Source organism: Melanostigma gelatinosum (assembly GCF_949748355.1).
Source record: "Melanostigma gelatinosum genome assembly, chromosome: 6".
Lineage (NCBI taxonomy): Eukaryota > Metazoa > Chordata > Actinopteri > Perciformes > Zoarcidae > Melanostigma > Melanostigma gelatinosum.
The window spans coordinates 12,168,171-12,187,579 of record NC_136639.1 but is presented as its reverse complement, the minus strand read 5'-3'; the positions used below and the strand labels follow the sequence as shown (position 1 = coordinate 12,187,579).

The 19,409-nt window shown below is 43.0% G+C and overlaps 1 protein-coding gene across 2 annotated transcripts in view; it reads left to right on the top strand.

Annotated features, from left to right (window-relative positions):
• The window catches only part of tcf7l1b (transcription factor 7 like 1b), a 40,144-nt gene that overhangs the window by 3,397 nt on the left and 17,338 nt on the right, over positions 1–19,409 (top strand). Inside the window, exons 2-4 of one of the 2 annotated variants that reach the window (XM_079270138.1) lie at positions 6,011–6,645; positions 6,784–6,856; positions 6,956–7,083. In XM_079270138.1, the coding sequence (XP_079126264.1) occupies positions 6,460–6,645; positions 6,784–6,856; positions 6,956–7,083 (387 nt within the window). In that variant the 5' untranslated portion in view covers positions 6,011–6,459. Of the gene's footprint in view, positions 1–4,723; positions 6,646–6,783; positions 6,857–6,955; positions 7,084–19,409 lie in introns of those variants that run through there. The other variant, XM_079270139.1, reaches the window with a different exon arrangement.

Sequence of the window (19,409 nt, the reverse complement as noted above, 5' to 3'; positions counted from 1 at the left end):
CAATATACACACACATGCTTTCTTTTTCTCCACAGCAACCCCGCCTCCTGTGATTGTGCACACACTACCAGCTGTAGACATTCAACTATGAGGCATTCTCCAGCAAAGGATTATAGAAATTCTACGGAAGAGAGATTTACACACCAACACATAAAGTTGATGGTTTCCAGACCCTGTGCATTATTCTGACTGTGTGCTGGCCATGGCCATTCTATAGAGAGGGTAAAAGACAACACTAATAATAAGTAATCCATGTGAAAAACAAAAGTCCTCACGGACTGGGAATAACTTTATCTTCTCCTGTGGATACACAAAGACAAAAACCAGCAAGGATGCTAAAAATATGCGGAAGACTTGTGGTGCATGTTTCCCAAGGCCAGAGAAAGGAAATAGACTGACAGTTTCTCCCTGACCTCTTTACTACCCCCCTGTAACCTCCTAACAACCCCCACGGGGGATCCTGTCTCTGTGTAAAACAGACAGTCAAAAAGCATCCTGGAAACTTTAGAGCCACAAAAACAAGGGGACATGAGGAAGTCCAATAAGCTTGTATGTAGAGGACTCAGTCGGGAGATAATCTCGAGGCCACACAGACTAGGCGCCAAGCCTATAGAGCCTAAAAGCTCGGTGGCGCAGCAGAGCAGCGTGGTCATTGTTGTCTTTGGAAAGTAAGCAGCTTCAGTGAAGCCAGTGGTGTGAAAGCCACCTCTCTTCTTGAGTGTCTGCTCCAGACCCTGTTGTTGACATACAGGGCAGGTGCAGCTGCTCTCTAGAACTGCATCGAGTAGAACCCCCTCAACACACATACTTGCACAGACGCACATAGAGCTTGGATGTCACAAGACAGGGTTATATGGACAAAGACAAATCTACCATTTTCTTTAATATCTCTGCAACAATCAGCGAGGCACTGCTGAGTTAACACAGGGCCCACAGAGATGAAAACAATGGCTGGATTCTTCTGGCTTGAAGATGGCTATGGGAAATGGCAGGGATGCCAGGGCTGATAAGTGACCGAGGGGCTCAAGTTACTTCCAGCTGTCTGCAGCCGTGCATGCCTCTGCGGAACGTATGGTTCACGCATAATGCAAACCATTTCATTTGCGTTTAGCTCATAAAAAAAACTAAAATAATCTGGCGGACATATTAAATAAAGTCAACAGCCTCTCACTTGGGCAGGGTTTTATATCGCAGGAAAGAATCTCCAATCCTCCGAGGAGCGCTGCAATGCATCCTCAGCTGAGAAAACACAGACGGTCAAAGACTGTGACCTTGTGAGCGATGTTAACTGGATCAATAAAACCAGGCAACAGCAGAAAGTCTGGATGCAGCATGTGGATAGAGTCTGACTCAGGCTTTGTGGACAATGATGGAGCCACAGAGCTGTGCACAGTAAATAGCGTCCACGAGGACCTGTTGGCATTGTCGACTGTGCTTGCTTTTCCCCTTAAGCCATAAAAGACACATTTCCAGATAGACACAGCGAAATAAAGAGTATATTTGTCCTCTTGAATTTTAAATGATGGGAAATTAAAGTTAATATGAAATAAACCCTATAAAAGATTAACAGTACTTTATTACGGACCGTATTTTTGTGCTGTAAAACGAGTTAGGCTGAAAAACTAGCACCTCAATACCAGTGAGGGCCTCTTCCTATCCATTTGGAAAATATAAGTACATTTTCAAGCTGCTGCACACTCCAAAAGGAGAGTGCTTTTGGCAGGCTTTGAAGTTCTCAGACATAATGCTCCTTAAAAGCATCCTCTGCAATACAGAAAAACATGAACATGTATTTCAGCCAAGAGGCGTGAGCGAGCACTTCCAAGCAACCATGCAAATCGGAGCTGGAGGACTCGGACATGTTTGATGTCTTTTGGGTCTCATAATGTTGCACCCTTTGCACGAGCGTCATTGATTAGCTTTTGCTAAGGCAGCATTCATTAATTCATTCATTTGTTGTATTTACGAGTCAAAGCGGTTCAAGCACTGGTCATATATGTGTTAATTCAATCTGTATCTCTCTGAATTAAATAATGTCACAATTTAGATTTGATCAAATAGAAAAAAACACAGTCAACATCCAGTTCATCATTAAGCCGTCTTGGAGTGTTTTTTTTGTACAACCAAACACTTCCTGGACCTTTCAGGAAAAGGATACTACGAATGCAACAGAACACAAGAAAGGAGAAAGGCAAGGAAAGTTTGCAACAAAGTCTTTTATTTTTTTTCTTCTCTGCACAGTTTAGTGTTTCAGTTACACCCTTAAGGCAGTAAAAACTGTCATCTAATCATATCCTTACACAGTCTTAAATGCCATATACGCCCATACCAGCCTGGAAAGGAGACCTTTCTGTGGATTAAAACGGATATGAGGTTATTTTTTTGCGATCCATGATTGCACGAGGCACTCCCATCCAGACTAAGTGTGATGACTGAAGAGGTGAGCTAATATGGCGTAGTGGTGATGCAAAACAGTTGTGTAAATCCATCTGCAGTGGATCCTGCCCTTTGGTTGAAAAGTCAAATGTTTAGTTTTCGTCCTTTTAAATCTGTTGATCCTTCTGTGTTGTCTGAAAGAAGGTTAGTACGCACTTTATAAAATGGGGTCATATGAGGGAAATTTAAGGATGTTTAAAAAATGTACGGATCTAATTGATAATTCAACATCAGTGGCAGATTGAATGATTTGAAAACCTTAAATCTGTCTTTTTTAATATAAAAACACGAGAAAACAATATGTTTTACATGTATATGAAGCATCTTATATGAATGGCAGCATCATATATACAACAGTATGAGCACATCTATTATAATATTATAATAGTTACTCCATTTCCAGAAATTCAAGCTGTACAAAAAAAATATGAATGGAGACATTGTGGAGGACATCGGATTAAAGAAAGAACATGATTTGGGTGCACTTCAAAGACCATCAAGTGAGACCTAAATCTCCTGAAGTGAGATAGATGGAAGCAGCAGCAGCACATTGTGTGATCTGACATGTCCTCCTCACACTTTAACTAGCATTATGAGAGAGCTTGACAGGGCGGGTTTGGCCCTGGTAAGACATGTTGGACACACTGCAGCAAGATCAGAGAGAAGACAAGGGAAATGCTTTAATGCCTCTGGAACTGTGAGGCGAAAACGTGATGAGGAGATGGGAATTACTGCTGAATTAAGCACCACTTTGATTGGAAACTGATTGACCGATGGTTGGCAAAACATGAAAGAATGACCTTGAATCCTCCAAAGCGAGTATGGATTGGCACACAGCATCTCTCCCTCTCTCCTCCCTCTTCCACTCTTTCAAACACACACACACACACACACACATACAACCCGGGCACACTCCGACAGGAACACACACACCACACGTGGAAACGCATACACGGGTACCGACACACACGAGTGCTCCCTCTCTGCTTTTTCGGGGGGGAAATTAACACACTGTCACGTACGACAAGCCAGAGTTGAGAGAGCAACTTCAAAGTAAGGCAGATGCAGGGACAGCACCCTCTGAATACATTTTCTGGCCACCAGTCGATCTGCCCCCAGGCTAAGATTGTGGCTGTTCGCATCTCTCCTGACCCCTCATCAACTTCCAGTTAAAACCAATCCCACTCCAAAAAAAGGCAAACGTAGAGGGAAGAGTGCGATACATTTGTAAATCTAAAGGGGAAAACGTATTGCAGGTATGAAGAAATTAATTCTCATCAAATATTCGATTCTCAGATTTTCTAAAGAGCAAAGGCTGCAGCTGCTTTGATGAATAAATTAAAGTAAGTGAGGGGCTTCGTACCAACACAAAGCACATTAAAAACACCTGGAATTATCATTCAGTAAATACATATGTGTAACAATTCAGTGTCTTCGAAGCAAAGCTAAAAGCAAGCAATAACTGTGCTTTATTTTCACGCCTGCAGCCATTTTGTAACAATAGGCATCCTTTTGTTTTTGAATCTGTGGCTTTCTCACTTTGGATTAAAACATTTCGGATACACTTGATTTCTTTTTTTTTCACATTTATCACAGAACTGTTATGTCTCACTGTGCTGTTACAGCTTACTGTGAACAACAGTCTACTTACTGCATGCCAATGGCGCTTAATAGCACACTGCTGAAACTTGTGCCTGCGTGAGAAGTGTCAGTAGTTTGGAGATATTCCTGTTCAGCAACTGCTTATGCATGTCATTATTATTGTTTTGTGTTGACTTGTTTTAATATTTGATTTCTTTATTAATCATTCATACGGCTATGGTGCCTGAGCACTGCATGGTTGTAATTATACATGCCGGGACACGCACGGTCCAGTACATCTCTGGCATGTTATACGTTAAGAAAATATATAGGAAACGATATGAAAGGATTGCATCGCAAAGGTGAACGAACAACATGTCTGTGCCTCATTTGGAGAATGCATTCTCTGCATACTGTGTCACAGAAAAACAATGTTCACCTGTGTGTGTGCATGCAAGTGCAAACATTTGTATCTCTGTGTATGATAAACCGACTATCCATAACCACAATGCAATTCATAGAAGAAGATGCAGTATGCAATGCTATGTGTTGCTTTTAACTGAATACAAATACAAATACACACACGGACACGCGCACGCACACACTAACACCCAGGAGGAGTGTGGATCTAATGAGGCCCGTGGAGACACTGCTGAATTGTCAGTCAATCCTCAGCTTGCTGACACGCAGTCGACAACATCAATGACTTCTTTTCTGAAAACGGGGGAAGCCTGTCGAATGGCATCAGAAGTGAAGAGAAGTCTGAGGTCCATTGGACTTGGAGTGAGACAGGTGGAGATATAGAAAATGTTCTAAAAGAGCTTCAGGGAAACAAGAGTAGCAGCTAACTTATGTGTTACACCAAACTTTAAAAACTTTGGATGCTTTGTGAGGAAACAGTTATTTTTCATGAATTTAAAAACACATCTCCAAGTCAAGATTAAAATCCATGTGCAGGTTACTGTGCAGGAACTGAGAAAAAAAAGTTGTAGCCTCCCTTCTTCCTTCTTCCAAGACGCTTGTAAAACCGGGCCTCCAATCCTGGTCCTCAAAACAACAATGGGGCCATGTATATCAGTCAGAGAGAGAGAGAGAAGTGAGGCTTGTCCTGTCATACGAGCCCTGGATGTTCAGAGGCTTCTTGCCTCACTGCCATGTGTACAGTTGTGCCATAATGGGCCACTGCTTATCCCAGGTGTTATTGAGCTTTGTCTTTCCCAGCGTAGTGTTCCAGGACACGCAGCCGTGCAATTTACATGGCAGTGTGTAATTATGACGTTCTCACTAAATCCGTGTGTTCTTTTCACACAGATGGAGGCAGCGTGGTCTCTTGCCCTGGCAATAGTGCAGATATCAGCTGGTTACAGTGCAGGATAGACTGCTGCTCAAGTTTATTTAAACAAGGGAAACACACAATTTGTGTTCCATCTCAAACGCAGGCAACATTGGCGTATATATATATATATTACATTAACAGCAATAATAATATGAATCATCACCATCATCTTCATGATGAATAGCAACTCTGTCTGTAATCTATTTGCTTACTGTATTTCTCCTTGTACAAACCTCCCTCGTTCCAGTGCGTGGTGTGCTGGCTGTGCGTGCTGGTGGCTTGAGTGGAAGAACGAATAGCTGATCTCCATGCTGGTGAAGTGTCGGTTTTCACTGCTAGCTCCTCCCCTACGGACGGGCTGCGCTTTTCTTCCACTTGAACAACCAAGTAGTTTTTCAGGGCGCATTCCCCGGCAGCAATGTGGAGGGAAAGGGCGACCACGTCCAGTTGAACATTTTCAGATACTTTTACATCCGGTTACATTGCTGTTTTATAAAACATTGTTCGAAAAAAAACAACAAAAAAAAACAGCGATCGCTGGTTCTTTGCGAGGAAAAGAAGCGAGTGAGAAGTGAAGGAAACTGCAGCCTGACCGTCTCGTGTTTTTCTTTTTTTTTTTTTAACGCGAACCATTGTTTTCTCACACATGGATATTAGGAGATGAAATCGGACGTGTTTCCTGCTCTTGAGTAACCCTCTCGGTCGCCTGGACGGTAGTGTATGTGGTATCCGGGCTCTGTAGGAGGAGGAGAGAGAGTCCCATTCCTCAGCAGCACAACAAGGACAGACACACAGCGGCCACAAGTTGTCCACAAGCTGCGACGGAGACCAAACTTTGCCAAGTTTCTGCGCATCCGGCCGCCGACGCCAAATATCCATCAATATTTTGCAACTCTGTCGTAACTTTAACTGGATTATTATCGCAAGGCTCGTCATGGACCGCGGGAGCACGTTCAGAGGATGATACGGGTTTTTTGAAACATGAACAATGTATTGTAGTTAGTTTGCTACTCCAGTGACACGTTTGGACTATACGCTGAAAAAACAAAGTCAATAGTTCTTGCCGTTGTTTTCGCCCTCTCCTCGACACTATCTATTCTGCGAAAATGCCACAGTTGAACGGAGGTGGTGGGGATGATTTGGGGGCCAATGATGAGATGATATCTTTTAAAGACGAAGGCGAGCAAGAGGAGAAGATATCCGAAAATGTGTCAGCGGACAGGGATTTGGATGATGTGAAGTCCTCCTTAGTGAACGAGTCAGAAAACAACAGCAGCTCATCCGACTCAGAGGTAAGGACGCTGCGAATATAAAACCGTCTCCACGCTGCTCAGCGCGAAGAAAAATACGATTTAATGCTGTTTCAAGTTTTCAATAGTTTCTTCCCCTCCGTGTGTGTGTGTGTGTGTGTGTATTTCTCCCCTTGTCAGCAAGCAGAGAGGCGCCCCCAAACCAGACCCGACTTAGAAAGTTATGAGAAAGCAAGAGACTACTTCAACGAAGGTAAAACACTAAACACCATCAGTGCTGTATGGGACATAGCTGACAAATATGTCGCATTTGTTGCCCTTGATCAACCCTGACTTTTCTTTCTCCCTGCAGCGTTGAGGAGACAGCAAGATGGTGGCTTTTTTAAGAGTCCTCACTATCCTGGCTACCCGTTTCTCATGATCCCAGACCTCACCAATCCTTACCTATCAAACGGTTCACTGTCTCCGAGTGCAAGAACAGTAAGTGTCCGGGTAGATTTGTTGCTCTTTGCTCTCCTTTCCTCGTTTCAATCGCACTCTGCAAAAACTTTGCCCGTGCGTAAAAGTTCCTTGTGCACTTCCAGACCGCCATATTCCCTCCGAGTGGCCTCTCAAGGAGTACTAACTACTTCTTTGTTCTTCTTTTGGGGAAATACATTTTTCCATGCCAACCACTCCTCAACATGACTCGCATCTGATAACTTTTCGTTCGGCTCAAAGTTCAGACTCATTAGTCATTCTTTTTCTGTTTTTGAATGATTTATGGCAACTCCTTGTCGAAAGTACGCATCAACATTCATGCTGCATCTTGATTATATACATAGTAGTGAACTTGCCTGAAGCTATCTTATGTGCTTTCTCTTACATTTTGCAGCGTAGAGGCTAATATTCGTCTAAAATATGTTTTATAATCATAAGATATTTTTAGGTTTGCTTTTGTGCTTGTGTTTTTGAAAGAACGCTTTTTCTCAGTGTACGGGCTGGTAACTCCGTTTGCACACATTCTCTGCAGAAAAATGAAAAAAAGAAAAAAAAGAATCTGTTCCTGGAGTGATATCCCCATAACAACAATGTAATACCTCGCTTTGACACACATGGGAGGCATTTCACTGCAGTGTCCATGACAGCTGTCCAGAGACTTTATTTTTAAAAGTCTAGATAAGTTTGACAGTTGTTTATGAAGAGTTCACATTCATTTACTTGTTGCGTCACATCAGTTGTCCACGAAGCCCGGAAAGGCGGTACTGCGGTTCTTGCTGCATTGGTTTCTCCAGCATATGAATCCTATATCTCACATATTTAACATAAGCCTTTACAGCAGGTTAAAAAAAGCACAGAGACCTTAAAATAATACCAGTTAACAATGCTGCAAACACGAAATAACGTATTCACATAAGAACGGTAATGATAAAAAAAAAACTAGGGTCAAAGAACGTGTTCTCGGTAGTGACAACAAATACCAATTCCCAAAAAACGTGCAATATTTTATGCAATTTAAACAACAACATTTGGAACTGTAACCTACGAAAGACAATTTAAATATGCAAACTTCCTTGAAATAATCCCTGTTGGAGAGCTGTGTTCCTCTGAGCTCGTCCATCCCCCAATCCATGTCACATCCCCCCAAAAAACAAGTACTTTCGTTAAAGCCTGGCAGGCATCTGACTGAAAAGACCCCCCCCCCCCCCTTTTTTTCTTCTCTGTCTCCTTTTCACTGTTCCAGGCCCACTCCCCTCGCCTCCCTCTACCTTCCATTCAATTAGAAAGGCGTTAGTTGACCATTGTTATTCTGAGCAGTCTTGATGGCTTCATTGGAGGTCTCCATCGGGGCTCATTAACTAAAAGGCCGCTCTGCTCAGACAAGGTGATACATACCAGCGTGTAGATCGTCTATCTTGTTGCTTTTGGCCACCAGAGTTTCGTCGGAATAATATAAGAGATAAACATGCAGGAATGCTTCACAGTGTTTTGTGCTTTTTCTTAAGGCGTTTTAGCAGGAAACTTTAGTCGATGTGTAACAGTCCTAAGTAATTGAGCGCATTTTAGCAGCCTATTGCATCGTCTCTGCTTTGTTGTGTCTTTAGTATGAAAGCCTCTCAATCCGGGTGTTTATGTCGAGCAAAGCAAAGTCGAAAAATAAAAACCGTTGTTCTTGTTACTTAAGGCAAAGTAGCAAATAATTGAGGAGGATTTGAAATTCAGAGGTATAATCCCCCATATTAGAAAAAGAAAAGAATGAGGTCAATGGGACAGAGTGAGCTGGCTGTGTCAATCATCAGCGTGGCAGAAAACATGCAGGCAGACAATGGCTGGCATACTTAGCAGGCGTCTTAAGGTCCTCCATGTTGCTCGCTGCTCAGTGTGAACGCAGTGAGTTTGATTGATGGGAGTTTCGATTTAGCCCCATTTTAGGCTCGCATTCTGAGGGTGCGGTTTGTTTACACCTGTGGATTTAGTTCGATACAGTCGGATGCTATTTCCTAGTGGGCCACACCCACCGCATGGCCAACAACTTAGTTTCAGCATTCATCATGCATCATCAACATTCTGAAGAATACACTGATTGGCTTGTGAGATTAAAATGTGCCCGCAGGTTGACCTTATTTGTGTTGTAACTCCTCACAAAACAATCACAGTTTATTGTGGTGTGTTTCTTGAAAGCCCAGTTGGGACTGAACGTTTTGTTTTATAAGTGTGGTGTGGTATGTGGTTGTACTTCAGCTGCGCGAGACACATTTAAGCTGTGGCTCTCAAACAGATCATGGAATGCCAGGCCGGTAGAACCCTCTGCTTTCATTTACGGGTTCCAGTTTCTTAACTTTGAGCGTTGTGTAGTGTAGTATTAAGTTTTAAGTGTAAGTATTTTTGCAATCAAGGATAGAACAATGTGTGTGAGTTATTCTGTATGTCTTTTTACAACTGCCCCTTCCGGCCTCTTTTCTTTTTTTCTTTTTTTTTCCGTAATAATAAAGTAATCTCAAGCAAGTGCAATGAAAATATTCCGCACATACCAGCATTTAAAAGAACACGCTGCTCAATAATATATACGAGATGTTGCTCAAGAGTCGTCGTGGAGTGATTCACTCTCTAATGCGCAACATGATGAAGGGTTTGTGGCCCAACTTTTAAATTTGGATGTGGCAACCCTATCATGAGCAATGAGAGACAGGCCTACATGGGCTCAGTTCCCCTGAGGGCCAAGCATAACTGATTTAAAGCCTGCTCAGAGCTGACATTCTGCTGTAATCCACTGAGAGCTGAGGAGGAGGTTTTATGTTTGCAGAGATGTTCCACCAGACTACTGGCCGCTGCTGTGTGCAGGGCCAGAGAGAGTTTTGTTCCCCACCCAGCCAGCCCGACAAATTCAGTTTATTGTTTGTCGATTCATTGATGTGATTATCGCCGCATTGTTCCCGTAGTGACAGACTAGTGCCAGATTTAATTGGTGAGCACACACTCTGCTTGACGTCAGCTTCATCAGCACTTTGAGATATCTCTGCTAGTACATCATCGTCATCACCGAAGAGTGAAATGCCTCTTGTGTGTGAGAGGTGGCACGTAAGCGAGAGCGAGGTTAGCCCCTCAAATATATCTTCATCAAATACGCAGCGGGACACTCCAACTCCGGAGCATGATTGTTGAAAAGAAAATTGTTTCGAGATATGAATGGCGAGCTTGTATGAGTCTGAACATGTCCGTGGCTGCGATTGCATGCCTCTCTGACTTCTTTTTTTTTTCCCGTTCTTTCTCCTGCTTTTGGTGCTTAAAAATGTCCGGACAAAGAAAAAGTCAACACAGACATTGTCCCTCTGAATAAAAGGGCCTCTCCCTGCATAAGCAAACGCTGTTTGTGTGGAGGTGTCTTTTCATCAGTTGGCTCGCTTGGCGTTTCGCTCACCTTGCAATGCTTGTGTGCACATGTGAATGTGCACACAAGCATCCCTGCTGCATGCTTGTGTGTGTAAAGTCTGAGTGTTGGGGTTGAGGGGAGGGGGGGGGGGTTGTTCAGGTGAGGCTCTGTGGATACTTTGCAACAGAGGGAACAGTGTGCAGGGCTCACATTCTGACAACCCTCAGTGTTGTATTCCTGAATGTTAGCGCACAAATATTTTTTCAACCGAGCACTGTGTCAACAGAGCGAACATTTTTTGACGAGGTTTATAGTTTTTAAAAGATTTTTCCTTCAAAGGAAAACACATCTACATCAATGTAGTGGCGCTGTACAATTAAAAACGGGTTGAGGGCAAACACAGGAATGCCATCGCTGCCTGAGAGCTCTTGCCTGGAGTGATTCATTTTGGTAATGAACTCAGGCTTGAGGAAATTAAATTAAATTCGGCAAAAAAAATGAAATATTGCATCAATCGTGATTTAGTTTGAGAAGGAAGAGGGAGATGTTTGGACTGATGTTTGCTCTACATTTTAAAAATAAAAGCATTTGAATTGATTACAGTTGAAATTGTTGCATATTTCAACAATTGTGTGAACAAATAAAACATGAATATGTACAAATCACTCACCGTGTAATCAGAAGATGTCATAATAGTAGCTTTAGTAGATTCACAAAGAACCTACAGGAACATACATTCGTTTTTTAGACCTCGGGTGCTCATGTTGTCTTCCTAACATCGGGTGTATAGAACTGTGTGAAATGGTGTCAGTCCTGGTCTGTATCCTTCCCTCTTTGGTCTCTGTGGAAAGCATGAGCTGGCGTCAATTCCTCCCACTACCCCATACTCTGCAAGTTCACTACCTAAACCCATCCACCCGCCCGCCTGACATTAGAAATTCTGTTTATAGCGCTCTCTGGCTTCTCGAGCGCGGGGCCCATCAGGAGCATCTCAGCACCCTTTGAGAAAAGGACAACCAACATCTCCCCTCTCCAGCCGCAGACTCCCCATGTTCAGTGACATCAATGAATCCCTTTGATGTGTCAAGATGAATATGTGTGCAAATGTGTTTTTATCAATTAATGTGTTTTTCTCGTTCGCTATGTCTGGCCAGAGCTACTGTGCAGTTTGGTACATTGCTTTCCCCTGTGAAAATTTAGGCAAACTTGTGTTGAGAGTGTTTGAGTTGTGAGACATTTGGCCAAAGGTGAACATCTCGAACACACCTGAGTTCACCCCAAAATCTCTGCTTTTCCTTTTGGCTTTGAAACAGAAGATAGAGGAGTTGAGGTTGAAGCAATGGAAATACAAATCATGCTATCTCCAGTCCTCCACAGCTGCTCACTATCCCAAAAAATGTAAAAGTTTTTGCCACAAATTGAAGCTCTGGGAGATGGAGGTGTGGGAGTTGGAGACACGTGAATGTGATGTGTCATGTGAATACCAGCTTACTCATGTCTGTTCTTGGGTCTTAACGTGGAGCCCCGGTGCGGGGGGGGGGCCCTGGATTTATCTGGAGAGTAGTCAGACTCACTCCCAGGTGACCACAGTCCTAAAACAATTTGTGGTGAAACTATTTCTGTTGGAAACTATGGAATGATTGTCTAACTGATTAATCCAGTAAAATCCAATTCATCCAAAGATGAGCTCACTGTAGCTTCTTCTCTTTTTTGTGTCATGTCAGCATATCACGCAATTTGAAAATATTTTTCTTTGTGGTCTGCTAGTCAGACTACAGTGATTTATCGACATTATGGCTGCAACCAGTGATTATTTTCACAATGAGATTGTTCTACTGATTAATTGTTGAATCATTTCGGCTGTAAAATAGTGGAAAATGCTCATTTTAGTTTCCCAGAGACAAAAGTGACGTATTCACATTGCTTGTTTTGTCTCACCAAAAGCCCCAAAGCCACTCATATTCTGTATATTGTCAAAGAAAACAACTTCCTTAAAATGTGCTTTAAAAATGACTGCAACAATTCCAAAATTTTCTGTCGATCAATTTATCAAATAATTGACTCGTCGTTCCAGCCCTAGAAGGCAATGTTTAAATAGACCCTTCAGATTAACTGATTCTGAGAACAGTCCTTACTTGCAGCCATGCTGGTATCTAACTGATAGACGGGTGTGGGGGGGAGCCAGTTCACTGTGCTGTTGGACTGTCCCATATAAGTGTATGTAGTCCTCTCATAGCCATAACCACTACTGTTTAGCTCACATAAAGAAATGTTTTCCCTGTGTAATTGTACCTTAAACGCTTCACTCCATGCTAATAAAACGTGATTGTCCAGCAGGAAGAAAAAGAAAAAGCTCTAAACAGGGTTTCATCAGTCTGGTATTCCAAGCAGCTGTTTTCAGTTTAAGCACTGCAGGCAGCAGGAGAGAGAGAGAGAGAGAGCGAGCAGGAGGAGAGATTGTTGATGAGATGTGGTGGTGGGAGCTTAAACTGGGGCAGATACGGGTCCTGCTATTCCTTTGCCTGTTATCCCGAGGTGGGCCGACTTCCAGACCTTGAGGCACTCACTTATCTGAGGGATTCTGTCTCCCACAGAGTGCAGTTTCTCCACCGTAGACCACAATGCTTTGCCATTCCCTCACAGTCGCAGACCAATCAGCAAACAGCAGGAGGCTATCGGATCCTGCACGTGTTGCAGCAGTACGACTCCTCGGTTCTCTTCGGTTCACGTACAAATGTGCTCTCCTTGCACCGGGTCTGTTAAAGGCCATGTCACAGAGTATCCGCGTAGTACCATACTAAATTAAGAAGTGGATGGATATCCGTCCAGGATGAGGTTCGTTGAAGGCGAGCAGAGCAGCTGTTCTTCTGGTTGAAGTTGTAAATCAGTTTGGCTGCTTCCTACTGGGTCTGTCCCTGTAATGGTGGAGCGAGTTCGGACTGCGGGTGCGGCTCACGTCCCGTGACGGACGCACGTCACGTCAACACATTGCACCTGCGTAAGCCTGCGACCTACAGCACACAGGCCCCGACCAGTTTATAGTGGATTTGGGTTGGCTTGAATGCATGTCGATTATTACACCTTTTACGCTGCATCATTAATCTATCTTTTACTGTGAAAGAAATGGAGATTAAAACCTATATGCTGTAAACTTACAGCTGTAACTGATGATGTAACCGATGAGACTGAGAGCCATCTGTAATCTGAATTTAGCTCTGGCTCTGGTAGAGAAGTGGAGAATGTAATGGATCGTATGTTTGACAACATAAATCTTAAACAGAGCCACTGGGAATTTTCCATGTTTTAATACAGTTATGTAAGACGGTCACGCGCTACTATCACTAACTTTGTCTGAAATACAAGGAAATACTTTTTAACACCATCATTTGCGCTATAGTTGTGTCAATGTATTCTCTTGGTGGTTTGAATAATATCACACAAAAGTATATATTTTAATTTCAGATTCTACAAAATGGTCATTTGCACTATAGTTTTGTTTGTCATGAGTCGGTTTTTTTTTTTTTATTATTCTTTTAAATCTTTTTAGATTAGATAAAATTATTTTTGGTGGGGGATAAATGTCTATAATTGTTTGTGTAATATACACATATTGTCCCGAGAGAACAGCCTGCTCATCCTAATATTGATAAGAACGTAACCTTTGGGTGCCCCTTGCTTTCCCCAGTTATCCTCATAAACCAATTGTACTTGTTAAGAAGTCACAATGTTCTCTGGAGTGACAAATTCGATTACAGCCGAGCAAAGACACAAGTCATCTAAAATGTGTCGTCTCCTTATCTGGAACCAGACTTGTGGATCCTGTTCGTATAAACAAGCAGCAGAAGAAAAAAAAGATTCTGACATTGGCCCCGGGCCACACAATATCACCATTTTCTGACCTTATCTGCGCCATTTAAAGTTATGAGGTAATGCAATGGTGATTATTTTTGAGTAATGACTGTTGCAGGCCTTGTCCTCCTCAGACATAAGACACTCTGTTGTGATAAAGGGATTCCCCTTGTGCCTGCCTCAGATGATCATCATGATTAGCTTCATTCGTTTGGAGATTTAATCATTTGACATACTCAGGTTTGCCTCTCTTTCTCTAAAATGTGTATTAGCATGAGAGGAATCTTGTCTTGGATGATAACGATGGACGTAGGAGGGTTGGATGGCAGTTCCACAGCCTCCGCTGACATACTCCCTCATCCATTTACATGGCGAAATACCAAATCCCTACACATGTGACTGACTTATTTGCTTCAAATTTAGAGTAGCAACATAAGAAAAAAAAAAGATCTAATCAGCCCTATATGACATGGAGTAGGCCAAGGAGCCCTTTTGTTTGATTTGTACATGGGTTGGAGGGGCTGGCTATTGGAAATCCCTGAAGCAGGCTTTAGGGGCAGGTCTGATTCTCGTGTGAAATGGGAAGGCTCTATAGCTCTCGGCTGACTTGACTGGGGCTGTATGGGTGTGTTGGCAGGGGGAGCGCCGGTCATGAATAGGGTCTTTGACTACCTCAGACTTGCCCTGAAAGGCAGGACAAAGACCCTAGGGCAACGGCTTAGAGCCTCACAGCTGAGCTACAGAATGCTTGGCCCAGTCTTCCTCCCTCCTTGCCTGATTTAAATACTACAGTGGCTTTCAGCATTCTGGCGACGGAGGCTCGCATTCACCGCAGCACATATACCATCAACTTTTCTCTCTGTTTTTGTTTACAGTATACTCATGCCAGAGCTGTTTGCGTAATCCTTTGTGTAGAATCCATCAGAGGTGCGGGTGAATCTGCATCAGTGACTCTCTTAAAACCGCCTGAAGATTAGCTTCATGTTGTTCGTATTAGATCGAATTTATTTGGATCCAGACTAACCGCTGGCACATGTGTGTATCACCACTAATCACAACTCTGCTCCGAGTCGTCAATCATGGAACGTCTTTTGCTTATCTTCGCTCAAGATGGATATATTGGCAAGTAAACAGGACGAATCTCGGTGCACACCTCTTAATTGCTTGATTATTTTTGGCGGGTATGCGCGACTCGTCAGCGTCGAGATTTGCAGAGGCAGAATAAAAAGCCGTAAATCTTTTCTGCGGAGTTAATGGTGTTATTTGAGTCCTGTCCAGACACTCTCTCCCCACAGAGTGTCTAGTTTCAGATGTCACTCAGAGCTTTGTTTGCCCCCCAGGGTGAAGGGTTAGAGGTCAAGGTTCAGGGCCAGTTGGCTGAGTGGCCACAAAAGCCCAGGCTTCCCCACAGCACATCCGATCCCTTCTTCCACACCAGCCTGCAGCTACAATGATCACTTTGCAACATTTGTCTTTTCTTATTTATAACCTAAAATTTAATTTCACTTATGTCAAGAGTGTAATTATAAGGTTACAGTCCATAGTTTCACAATGAGGTCATACAAATGTCTTTGGTTTACTGCTCAAAACTTTAATTGTTACTCAGTGGACACTTGTGTAATTATTCAGTTACAGTTTTGGAATAGTGCATTTACTGTCCGGCTCCTGTGTAATTCCACTATCACCATGGAACAAATTCTTTGTTTGGTATCGCTTGCATGATTTGAGACCATATGTTTGTTTCAGCACACAGACCTTCATTCTATCTTTTTCTGTCGAATTTAACTATCAAGAATGGCACCTCAGCAAAATCTCACACCAAAAAAGTTCTGTTTCTTTGTTCCAAACACCTCCAAAAACACAACCTCACCCTTATCAGCCCCCACCCGCAAACTCAACTTCACCCCCCCCCCCCCCCAACCACCACCACCACCCAAACATGTCCTCCAGCCAGGTTTATTATGCCGTTTCACGCAGACCAAAATTGCAGCTGCATGGAGAACAATCTGGAGCACATTAGCTCAGGCGCTGTGATTTATAAATTGTTTCTCAGGCCATAAATCCCTGCTGTAATTGTGCACAAGCACCCCTCTCTTTCCCCAGTCACTCCCCTTTCGTTCTCTCTCTCTTTCTCTCTCTCCCGCAGTCTCTCTCTTTTTCTCTGAGCAGCTTACCGTTCTCGGGTTAATACTAATTGTTTGCAGAAGTGTGCAGTTTGGATTGAGTGGAAGTTTGTTGCATTGTGGCGCAGATTTGGGGCTCGAAGAAACAGCTCTTTGTGAAAGATAAACTTTCCTATTTTCTTTCAAGCGCCATCCGTAAACCTCTTCTGTCATGTGGTGTGAGCTTAACGTCCAAAATGGGATGTGAGCATTTTGTCTTCTGCTCCATGTTGCTGTGGTTCACGGTCTGCATTCCTGAATACTGTGTAATTGTAAGGGGCCTCTCCTAAACTCTGTCCCTGGAAATTTGATATTTACAGCAGCCCCTGATCGTAATCACCTTGCCGTTCTCATTAGATTGTATTGAAACTGAAAGATAGCAGCAGCTGTATATATTGTTTTAAATGGCATGTCCAGCCTTGAGTTCTCAGTGGTCTGGTTCATGTTATAAAGACATTTTTCAACTTTAAAAACAGCTCATATTAATCAATGTTGGTTCCTCTAAAGCATCTCACTTCACAAAATGTATTAAAAGTAATTTATTCAATATTGACCAGCAGGTTTTTTGAGCAAAAAAAAAAAAAGTACATTCGCTGGAAACAATGGAGTAACATTCAGTCGCTGCTGAATGTTACTCCATTGTTTTGCTTTCAAGGGACCTGATGAACCTTAAAGAGGTAGGGGACCTCATGACCCAACCTCATCCCGCCTTGCGACTCCTCTAAGGGTTTTTTTTTACAACCCCGAAAACCTATACGTTCTTACTGGAAAATTTATTCTTTACAAAGTTTCAGGCATGTAAAACGATCCCTGTATGTGAACGTGAATTGAATTTACAGCCAAACCTATCGCAAGATCACGATTTAGCACTCACGTGAAAATAAAGTCTGTCGATTGCAGGGAATGACTTTTACAAATGTGTTAAAGTATAAAAAGGTGTTGGCGACATTCCAGACCTCCCTGCAGTCTGCTGACAATACGCATAACTAATCCTGGAGAATATCATGGTTGTAAATTGTGCGTTTCGTTGCACACTGTGTGTTTTTCTTTATGTCAAATGAGATTATTTTCTGTCCCCAAAATTATTATTTTTTGTTGTTTGTCTGATTTAGTCTGATAGAAATGGAAAAATGGCAGGCAAGATAATTATTTTTGCTTCTAGAACATTTGAATCAATTGAAACTACTGTGGGCATTTTTTTTCTGCCAGGCATATTTTTTTGTCATATAATTGTTTCTAAAAGTGTACATAAATGATGTGGTTTAAGTTTCAAACAGTCAGTCTCTGTGTCAGGGCAGAGCGCCGAAGCATACCTGTGGCATGCGAATGTGTCTGCGTGTTTGAGTTGGATAGAGGGAGGGGGGGGGGGCAGGGCGGGCGGAGAGGAGACGGAGACGGAGAGTGGAGTTAGCGGTGGGGTGATAGGGATGTCAGGTAGTAAAAAGTGAGATGAGGCAGGGCCCGGAGTCTGCCTGGCCTGGAGATTTGCGCAAATACAGGACGCATCTGCAGGCAGCTGTGTGTGTGTGTGTGTGTGTGTGTGTGTGTGTGTGTGTGTGTGTGAGAGAGAGAGATTGGGGGGGGGGGGGGGGGGGTTGTGGGGTGTGCTGCTCAGGGCAGGGGGTTGGGGGTGTGGAGATGGGTGGTAGTGTTGGGTGGTGGTGAAGAGAGAGAGGAGGAGGAGGGGAGGTGGACTTGCAGAGTGAACACAATCAGCCCTCTGTTTTCATAAGACTTGTGGTATGTGAGAGCAGAAACAAATGTGTTTAATTTAGGCCCTTTTTTCTCTCGCTTGCCTTCTCCACTAAACCCATTTATGCCCACCTCTGTCTTTCAAAACTGACTTTTTCCCCTCAAGATGCCTCATTGCCTCTTCTGCCAATGTCAGCTGCTCTTAGGACGTTTTAAAAAAAGAAACAATCACCCACTGTGCCCTGTCAGAAAAACAAACAAACTCCGAGGCACACTTTTAGCAGACATACTCAAATTGACTCTTTCTGCGGGGGTAAATATTTATCTGCAGTTTCTAGAAAAAGAAGAGAAAAAATATTCCTTTTTAAAATGTTTTTGCTGAGAGTTTGGAGTGATTACTGTGCCGTGGTATTTGTCCTGGGCAGTGTGCGGGGTGCATGCTGGATTATTGCCTCCTAAATGCCTTGGCAGGAAACGCCGTATTATATTGGTAACCAATGCTGTCTCCAGTCAATTTGTGTTCGGTCACAAATGAAAAATTCAGGTCTCACTTGTGTGTCATTGGCGTAGACCTACACACACACACATACACACACACACACACACACACACACACACACACACAGACAGACATTTGATCGAGCTTTACTGTAAACATCCAGCCTAACCACCTTGTGTTCTGGAGTTAATTATACAGACATTTACGGCTGTGAATTTCAATGAAACGAGGCTACTCCCCAAGCAATAACAAAGTTGTGTTCCTGTGCGACTGGACAAACAATGCCACAGGACACAGAAAAGGACAGCATCTTTGACATTTGAGGTGTAGACTGTCTTGACATCAGATCACGCTGACATTAAGCGGCGCAGTATGTGACAATTGAAAGCAGATCTCACAGGTACGGGAAACCACATAACTGACTGCACATAATTAACTTAAATAGCTTCGCACCCTCCTCTCTGTCTTTATGAGCGGGCCTTGCTCTTACCAGATGCATAATTATTTTCTTGTGTGTCTCATTATACAGCGAGTTTTATATGACCTGCAGTTGTGCACTGTAGCAGAATTACTCACTTATTCCTACGTTTAACCTCAGTGAGAGTGAACTGTTCCTTTAACTACGTCTGATTTTGAAGTACCTGGAAGTCCGTGAGACAGAATAAGAAGAACAATGGAGGCTTCATTTAAAGACTCATATGAGCTCCAAAGTTGTGGATACAGGAAGCAATAACTCAGGATCAGCTCATGCAAA